This window comes from Chanos chanos, chromosome 3, assembly GCF_902362185.1.
Source record: "Chanos chanos chromosome 3, fChaCha1.1, whole genome shotgun sequence".
Taxonomy (NCBI): domain Eukaryota; kingdom Metazoa; phylum Chordata; class Actinopteri; order Gonorynchiformes; family Chanidae; genus Chanos; species Chanos chanos.
In genome coordinates this window covers 55719190-55729742 of record NC_044497.1, presented here as the reverse complement: position 1 = coordinate 55729742, position 10553 = coordinate 55719190, and the positions used below count along the sequence as shown (strand labels likewise).

The following is a 10553-nucleotide window of genomic DNA, read 5'->3' as shown; positions in this document are numbered from 1 at the left end:
CAAACTGCTGATGTTATGTATACCCTTATCCACCCATCTGTTAAACTATGTATCTAAGACTGATGGTACAATTGAAGGATTGCCCATTATGGGAAGTAATAGTGACACTGCCTTTAATTTGAGGTGCGTCCTGATTTAGTTTCACATAGGAATGGTGTTGTATTTAACTAGGTTAAAACTGTATATGGACTTCTTAAGTTCTCTTGGAGATAAACAGCACCAATAGAACAGGGCGAACAGTCTTCTTGTTCAATTTTCAGCCGATGCACAGCTGTAGCTAATTCATCCAAGGCAAAGGTTACAGCCCTTACATTGGCCGCCCGATAATAAGAACGAAAATCAGGCAGAGCTAGCCCTCCATCTGCCTTGCATTTAATGAGATGGTGTTTCTTTATTCTGCGTGCCTTACAATCCCACATGGTATTACCAGCGAATCCAGAGTTTTAAAGAATGAATTTGCCAGGAAAGTGGGAACGTTTGGAAAGAGGTAGAGAACCTGCGGGAGAAATATCGTTTTTACGGAATTTACTCTGCCGAGAGGAGAAATGGGGGTTTTCCAGTACTGAATGTTTGCCTTAAGATTTTCCAGGAGGGGTGTTGAACTGGCCTCTGCAAGGGAAGTAAATTTCCTGGTTGCTACGATGTCCAAACATGCAAAGCTATTCGCTGAGATGGTTAAGTTATTAAGTAATGAGGGTGTTCTCATCTTTGACTCATGTAAGTTCTAAAGAAACATACGTATTTCATTTACACATTAATTAAGCAAACAGCAGAAAATCTTTCATCACACAGCTTTGGAAATGTCACTTTACTTAGCTAGCTTCAGACTCCGGGGAACGTTCGATATAGAATTTGATCCAAAAATTCCGTATCCGACGGCTGTGCCGTACTTCCTCTGGTCTGAGTATACTGTGATGGTTTAGCCCTCCTTCAGAATAGCATTGACCGTGTTGTAGAAGGTTATCTCTTCATCACTAATACTATGGTTAAGAGTTTTCAACTCCTCTATAACAGTCTGCAGGCCAAAAAAAAAAATCCATTGGGAAATATACATTTGACCTGTAACATTAGCAGTGCTACAGGTTACACACAGCCGTAACAAAGGCCTTGTGTACTGTCACAACCCAACACTCCCCTTCCTCAGAATTCTAATGGACTTTTATTTTGATAGTAGTTTTGTGTATGTGTGTTCTCTTTTGGAAGCATTACTGAGCCATGTTATACTTTTGACTATCCTGTTTTGTTTTGTTTTTATTCTCTTTCCTGCTCGTTTCAACATCGTCTCTTGGATTCTCTATGATATTGTCTTTGCCCCTGATTGACCTGGTTTTCGCAATTGTTAATGTTTTTGGATCATCCTATTAAACTCTGCAACTAGATCGCATCATGGTTGGTGATTTGTGACATATACTTCTCCCCAGCTTGCTAATAAAAGGGTTCTCTGCTATGATTTGAAAAGTGATTTTCTGAACTTCATACTGTGAATCATATGTACAATGTCTTGTACCAGACCTCATACCCACTGTGTCCTGTGTACTACATAGAGTGGAACCACAGATTTGTGTCATAGAACAGTAATATCATGTTCATCTCATTGCCTCCTATGAATGGGACATGTATCTATCAGCTCTGACATTAACACAGCCTAAGATAAACACCCATCAGAATGGAGAGCTGATTTTCATCCCAAACTGTGGAAAAAACTACAGTGTCCTCTGAGCTGGCATTCTCTGAGTTTGGCTGAGTAATGTGTTGATGTGTATACTAATTATCCCTATTGTAGCAGTTTTTACATAAGAGGGTTTTCAGGAGTTTCTTTTCAAAGAGTGTAATCTTACCCAATTAAAACCTGGCTCAAAATGCAGGGCAAAGGAGGAGTCCAAAAACAGCACAGGATCAGAGATGGCCTCTTTCAGAGTCTTACCAAACCACAGGTTATTCATCAGGGCCTGGACATGACACATCACTACATGAGAAGAATCTGCCGTGATCACATCAACACATTTTTGTTTTGTTTTTTTCATGATAAACATCCCAGTTTATAGTACTCCTCATCCTCATGTGTTTATGTGTTTATGTTACATTGTTCAGTTACTATAAGCATGTGTTAAGATAATCAGTCCAACAAACTAACAGTGAACAGGTAGCTAGCCATGTTTTAGTGTTATTCCTTTTCTAGGTTGGGAGAGGTGTGATGTTTGGGTGAGGTTGGCAGGTGATAGAGGTTTTACCAGAGATACTGCTGTGTTGATTAGGGTACCTCCAGGGGCCCCAATAACCAGTCTTTTGTCCTTAGACAGAAGAATTGCTGGAATCACTGAAGAGGGAGGCCTCTCTCCTGTCACACATACAACAATATACACACAAAGATGATTTGGACATCACTTACACAGGTATTACAAATTTTTAACTCACACACACACACACACACACACACATGCACATATTACATATATATATATATATATATATATATATATATATATATATATATATATATATATATATATATATATATATATATATATATACACATATATATACACAAATATATATTCCACCAAGCGGAAAACTGTTTAAAATAAACTTTTTAAAAGAATGTTGCACTGTTTGTTGAAGTTTTGGGAGAGGCCCGCCTTCTGTGTGTGTGTGTGTGTGTGTGTGTTCGGTTTGCCTGTTAAACTTGTTTTGCTCACTCAGTAGCCTCCGAAGAAAAAAAAATCAAACAAAGAAACGACTGTGTTGTGATATGCCCGGCTATAAACTAACTTTTATATATTCAGGAATTATATTTATATATTCAGAATTGCATTTATATATTTATATATTTCCTGTTTGGCCCCTCATTATATATATATATATACACACATATATATGTGTATGTATATATATATATAGAGAGAGCCTAACAGCCTAATACTGACTAAGAAAAGACCTTCAGATTACCCCTGAAAATCAAGCAATACACAAAAGACACAAACTTCAACAGGATACAATACATATTAAAATATAGTTTGTAATTCTGGCAAAAAAAAGAGAAAAGGTCAACATACTTTCAAACGTACCATAATTTGGAGGTCATGAACCTGTCTCTTGTCAGCTATAAAACGTTGTAAGTATGATTTGAGAGGGGAACACCCTCTTGGGCCAATTTGATGCTGGGGCCCATTTCAGTTTTCCATGTAACCTTTCGTACCCTCGCAATGCTCCAGGAACAGTGATGAGCTCACTGGCTGCATTTGAGCACAAAAGACAGGGTCTGAACAGTTAAACACCAGAGAGAAAGTGGTCAGCACTAGTCAAGCACGCTGTGTGTGTGTGTGTGTGTGTGTGTGTGTGTAAAGATGGACTGCATTACCTTCATAGTCGTTTTTTGTTTGATTGCACAGGTTACTGGCTAGCAGATCAGGCTCAGAGTCTCTGGGTACTGTTTCCCTTGCGTTGAAAACAAGGACAGTCCCTGGTAGGTGATCGTTGGAAAAAGGTGAACGACAGGTAAATTTTGAACTAAACAAAAGTTAGAAATGGATCCTTGAAAAATGGAATCTCAGTGTTACGTTTTGACCAAGTAGACTTACTGTAAAAAGAAAAAATATATAGTTTTACCATTTTATGTTTTACCATTTTATTTACTGTAATTTCCATAGTTAGCCTGTGAAACAACAATCAGGCAACATCGATCAGGTCTGATTAAAGTTTGTTAAATGGCTGTTCTTTCGCCCACTATGTCAGTTATAACAATTTATAGAAATACTCCTTTGTGCAAAGGGATATTATTCCCATTCTAACATTATAAATGAAGTTTTATGCGAAATTGTTTATGTGAAATTCTTTCTTTCTTTTTGTTTTGTCTTTTTGTTTGTTTACAATTTGTTCCTTTGTCAGGCATCTCTTTCCTAGTGGCTCGTTGATGGGTGGTTGCAGAGGCTCATGGGTACAGACAGACAGGACGCTTTGACAAGTTTAGAGCAATGAAGCATTTAGAGCAATGAAGCACTTAGAGCAATGAAGTGTTGTACTGCTGAGGGTAAAGAGACACATGCTTCTTAGAAACAGTACGTGTCTTTGGCATAAACATTTTTTTTCTCTTCACAGGATTCAGCAGCTCACTGTCGTATTATCTGAGTAGTTGTCAGCCGCATGACCCAAAAGACCCGGAACCATCATTCCAGTTCTCCCATATCACCACACAGGACCGGATGGGCAAATGCACACTGAAAATTGCTAAAGTCACACTTCACGAACACACAACACCACAATATCTAAAAGAACAGAACTTGCAATAGATCCAGTAATCTATTCTTCTCTGTTTCACAAACATTTTTAGTATTACAATCCTAAACCTTCAGAATGATTACTGATTAGGCTGGCCATCACAGATATACTGACATTACAGCACAATGAAAACACGACTTGGGAATATTGGTCCAGCACTGTTCTTGAGACTGTTTTAAAAGAAAGAAAGAAAAAAAACAGAGAGTTCTCGTTTCATTTCTTTTAACAGTGTTCAGATGAACTAACATCTTTGCGTTGGTCCACCCTGTCATGAGTGTACTCAGCAGAAAAGCCACATTTCCAATGAAACTCGTCAGTTCTTATCTCCCCAGGATTAGAGAAATCAGGGCTGACAAAATGCCACTGCTTTTATCAACATGGAATCTGAAAATCTATTAAGCCCCATTTTCTTTAAAGCCTTTTTTCTGTTTTAATTTTAAATTTAATTGGACTATCTATGTAGGCAAAACTTCTCCTTGTTCAGCTCTCATTTGATCAAACCTCCGAGGTCTCCGTGGATACGCCGCTGATAACGGTTAATGTGTATGCTTGGAGCTTGTTTAAGAGGGAGAAAAACCTCTCTCTGAAGAAGAAACTCATTTTATGCTGTGTCAGTCAGTTAATGTAAGTCTGTGTCAGGCAACGTATTGACGTGCCATAACATTTAAAACTTTTGTGTGCTCTCTGTAATGCTAAATGTATTTGAAAACCTTAGCTTTATGGGTTTCATGAATAGCGCTTTACCCTCCCACAACACAACATCCATGGCTGAAATGTGTTTAAAATGCGATACATTTATCATTACAGTATTTTCTAATCTGAAATATTTTTAATACCTAAAAAAAATATTATTTAAAAAAAAAAAAATACATATGGATCATGTTCTCACAGCTCTGCTGGCATTCTCATCATCTCTGACTGCAGAAGCCCTAAAGCCTTAACTGCACTATATATATGTATATATAATTCCAACATATTTTACCGTAATTAGTCCTATTTAAGATTGTGGAGCTCGAGAAAGCTCACAAAGAAAGGTCACAGGGAAAGGTCACACACACACACATACACACACACCCGTACATTTGTTAATCCTACATGGTTAGGCTGTCTATATCTGAAAAGCCATGTGTTTGAATGCCTCTGTAGTGAAACTGTGGCATTGGCGTGAATCTCTTTGATTGCTTTCAGTCCACAGGATTAAGAGCACAGGAGCAGTGTTTTTGTGGAAGGGAGTGGGAGGGTGTAATGGAGGCACAAGCTTGGGCAGGTCATAAACTAATATGACATCAGTGTGGTTTCAGAGAGCATTTGGTAATGTCTGTCTAGGTGTGAGAGTGTGAGAATGACATGTTCATGAATGAAATGTTGGCATCAAAACATCAAATTTTTTCTTTAGCCATAAAAGGAAACAACACAGGCCCTAAAAAGGTCAAAAATGTTATCTGTGTTAGGGTTAGGCATACAGAGTGAGTGTTAGTTATCCAACTGGCTCCTCTCCAGCTATCTGTGCAATGAGACAGATGCACAGTGTGAAACTAGCACAGTTTTAGATAACTGATTTTCCACAGAAAAGTCATTGTCATCCACAGTGACCACCAGAGAGATAACGTGTTTTGTTGTCAAAGAAACAGCTGTCGGCTGGAAGATGTAACTGGAGAGAGTGAGGTTTTGGATAATCTTTGTTCAGAAGGGAATGTTAAGAGATTGTCATTTCATGGAAAACATCACCTTGATATGAAAATTCACTCTCCAGACACTTACAGAGTTGTAGGGATCGAGGCATAGATAGGAGGCTGTCGGATCCAGACAATGTTTTTCGTTTGGCACGTCACATAACCCTCTCTTGCAACTTTAAACTTACTTGTAAAGTCAAATTTACATTGTAAGTCTAACCTTTAGTACCGAGTGGCTAAAATAACTTATAAGTATACAGTAGAAAAATTAGGGGGAAGAACACCGAAACTAAGACACTGAGTCGAAAAACAGATCAAACCTATTAGCCTTGTTTTTTTTTTTTTAATTAACAGGTTACATCATAGCTTTGAAGAAAAAAACAGATGAGAAGAAGAACCACACATTCGGCTCAACATCACATGACCCTGAGGCCCCTCCCCTATGCCGTCATTCTTCCTGTCTGGACTCTCCCATTTCTGAGGCCTTTTTAAGACTCTGATGGCGTAACGAGCAGCAGCTGTAGCCAAACAGATCTATTCGATAAGGCTCCGCCCTCCTCTGCCTATTGGGTGGCGCCGTGCTGCCGAGTTGTCCCACCCATCACAGTTTCTCCACTTGCTAGACTTCATATTCTAGCAATGTCATAATCATTCTACTGATACCAGTGTACTTATATCATCTTGGAAAAAAATATGAATTATGTCATATGGTAAGTTTATGTAACAAAATTGTCATTTAAATGTAATTATATACCGAAAGCAATGACTAACCCAAGAATTATGATCCACTCAAGAGATCTCCCAATAACCCACTAGACAAAAGCATAACACAGAAGAGCATTTTTATTACACCAGAATAAGACAAAACCAAAAGATACAGAGCTGGTGAAAGCAATGTTATTGAACATCTAACAAGAAATCAGACCAGATCCAAATAAGAACCCAAAAGAGAAAAATCAAAAGAAAACGACCTGGAGTTGAATAGAGTTACATGTTCAGTGACCCTGAGTTTTCCCAGGTGAGACTGTCAGGTGTGTCTCATATATTCTGTCCACTGTCAGGGGAAGAGGGACGGTGGCTCAGTGGTTAGCACTGTTGCCTCACAGTAAGAAGGTCCCAGACGGCCAGGCTCCTTTCTGTGTGGATTTAACATTTTCTCCACATGTCTGTGTGGGTTCCCGTTGGGAGCTCCAGTTTCCTCACAAAGTCCAAAGACATTTAAATTAGCTGAACTGAAGACACTAAATTGCCCCTAAGTGTGTGGCTGCCCTTTGATGGACTGGCGACCTGTCCAGGGTGTTCCCCCGCCTTTCACCCAATGAGCACTGGGATAGGCTCCAGCAACCCGTGAGCCTAATTAGGATAAGCAGCTTGGAGAATGAGTGAATGAATGAATGAATGTCTAATGGAGACACTGTCATGGGGTCAGTATTTCTTTTAATATCCCTCTCACATCATTAACAAAGGGAACACAGACAGACCAACAGAAAGAGTAAAAATCTGGAATTGAAAGAGAACGTTACCCTAAAATAATCCTGAGATCATGTACGTCTTTCATGTTTAATATTGAATCTTAAGCTAGTGAATGGCACACCCTGCGGAACATAGAGTGGATTAAAAAAACTCTGATAATATTTAAACATGGAAATTTTAAGTGGCTTAAATATTTGATTTCAAAGATGGCTGAAATATATATATATATATATATATCCAGAATGATACTGTGTTTGTGTGTAATTTTCAAAATTGTCTGTTAAAATCACACACCTTGAAAACTTTTTTTTTAATGTATTGTGATATGACCTGAACTGTAGGCTCATTGCTCCTCATTAGCCCTTTGACATTAGTTTTCATTACTTTGAGACAATGACACTGATTCTAACCCTCTGTGAGTGATGGATTTTACTGAAGAGGAGACAAGCTGCTGGCCCTGACCCTGGAGTGCAGCGTGTAGCCAGTGTGTGAATTTTTTTTTTTTTTTTTGGACTGTGCTTTATTTCCCATGTCAAATTTCTACAAATATTGTGAAATAGGTATAGCTGTATCACAAAGAGAACCATCTAAAATTTGTGTGATTCACAAAATTTTTAAAAAATTCTAAGAAAAAAATCACCTGTCTGTCATGCAGATGTTTTCTGTGATTAATAATCAAAAGCTCTTCATAACTCCATTATTGCAATAATGTAGGAAAACTCGATTCCTCCAAACATCATTCTCTCCATATTCTGAGGTTGGTACATTCCACTCATGACGTATGCAGTGTCGTTCTTCCTCTTGTCTGAGTAGGCTGTGACGTTGGCTCCCTCCTTCAGAACAGCGTTAACTACATTGAGGAACAACTTTGACGACACAGTGTTCAGTTATTCTAAAAACACCTTTTTTTCATTTCCCGAAAAGTAACAGTTTTGGACTTCCAAGGTTTCAGCGCGACTAAACAACGATAAAATACCTAAAATAAAACTATTTTAAAAATATATGCAAGTGAAGAGATGGTTCATAAGACTGAGTTTAGTCAAAAATAAAATACAAAAAAAGAGACAGCGAGAGAGAGATGAAAAGTGCAGTATGAGAGCGTGAAAATATATTTCATAATTAATGAAATGTCAATATTAAATCAATATGATGCTTTTAAGGCACAAAAATTGCATTGCCAATGAACATTAGGTTACAAAATACAACATTTGCCAGATGTACGTAACTTCTGGTATAAACAACACCCACTCTGCTATCCAGAATACAGATACAGAGACAGATCATTTTGTTGGCTGAACAGATACAGATACAGATAATGACATCCCTGTGCACCTCTGTTTCATATATACATGTGTGAGTGTGTGTGTGTGTGTGTGTGTGTGTGTGTACATATATATATATAAATAAATGTACATATATATATATATAGAAACAAATACATAGATACATAGTTTATATATATATATATATATATATATATATATATATATATATATATATATATATACACACACACACACACACACACAAGCCCCTGCACGGCATGTATCACGGTCAAATAGAGGAAGTGGCTGACAACGAGAAATCCTACCAGCGGCTGGACAAGGCTGGATTGAAGGACAGCACAGAGGCACTGATCATGGCAGCACAGGAACAGGCCCTGAGTACAAGGTCAGTAGAGGCCAAAGTCTACCCTACCAGACAGGACTCCAGGTGTAGGCTGTGCAAAGATGCCCCTGAGACAATCCAGCACATAACAGCAGGGTGTAAGACACTAACAGGTAGGGCGTACAAGGAATGCCATAACTAAGTGGCTGGCATAGTATACAGAAACATCTGTGCCGAGTATGAACTAGAAGCCCCAAGGTCAAAATGGGAGGACAACCAGGCTGAGATCCCCTGGGACCTCCAGATACAGACTGACAAGCTGGTTATGGCTAATCAGCCGGACACAGTAGTGATGGACAAGCAGAGGAAGAAAGCCGTAGTGATAGACATAGCAGTCCCAAGCGACAGCAACATCAGGAAGAAGGAACACGAGAAGCTTGAGAAATACCAAGGGCTGAAAGAAGAGCTAGAAAAGATGTGGAAGGTGAAGGCAACAGTGGTCCCCATGGTAATCGGAACACTCGGAGCTGCGAGCCCCAAACTGGGAGAGGAGCCCTAGCAGATCTCAGGAAGACCATCTGGGATCTCTGTCCAGAAGAACGCAGTCCTAGGAACATCTAAGATACTGTGTAGGACCCTCAAGCTCCCAGACCTCTGTTAGAGGACACAAGCCTGGAAGGGAAAGAAGACAACCCACAGAAGTGAGGGGGGAATTTTATATATATATACACATATACATACATATATATATGTGTGTGTGTGTGTGTGTAGTGTGATATATGGTAATTTTGATGAGTTCTGTTAATACTCCTTACCTGTAGCTGGCGCTCTCCACCTAGAGATGCATAGAAGAGTGAGAAAGTGAAATGCATTACCTTCCTTCACGCAGCTGGAGATGAAGCAATAGGGGCATTTAATACCATGGACTTCGATGATGATGTGGATGATTTGGATGAGAGTTTACAAATTCGAGAACAAAGACAAAACTGAAATTTTGAGTGAATACCAAGATGTGTTCACTGGTCTAGGATGTGTACTAGGATTGTACCATATCCAGCTCAATCCAGATGTTGGTCCAGTTATTCATGCACCACGGAAAGTACCTGCAGCACTGAAGGACAGGGTCAAAACTGAACTGAAAAGAATGGAGGGTCTTGGGGTTATCATGAAGCAGACTGAGCTCACAGATTGGGTAAATAGCATGGTCACAGTAGTGAAGCCCAAGAAACTTAGAATGTGTATCGATCCATACAACAATTATAAGTAGTAAATGAAACGGCTCTCAACTGGGTTCATAAAACTTAGTTCAGTTAAAAATAAAAATGAGAGAGAGAGAGAGAGAGAGAGAGAGAGAGAGAGAGATGAAAAGTATGAGTATGTGGAAATAAATGTCAGAATTATATTTCTTAATTAATTATATGCCAATATTAAATCAATCTGATGCTTTGAAGGCACAAAATTGCATTGCCAATGAATATTAGGTTAGAAAATACAATATTTCCTGGTGTCACTGTCCAATTTGGG

General features: G+C 38.8%; 1 protein-coding gene across 1 annotated transcript in view; it reads right to left on the bottom strand.

The window, feature by feature from the left end:
- Positions 1-919: 919 nt before the first annotated feature.
- Positions 920-10553, bottom strand: part of LOC115807229 (glutathione hydrolase 5 proenzyme-like) — a 39559-nt gene continuing 29925 nt past the window's right edge. Inside the window, exon 11 of the mRNA XM_030768099.1 lies at positions 920-1015. Within this exon, the coding sequence (XP_030623959.1) occupies positions 920-1015 (96 nt within the window). The remainder of the gene's footprint in view (positions 1016-10553) is intronic.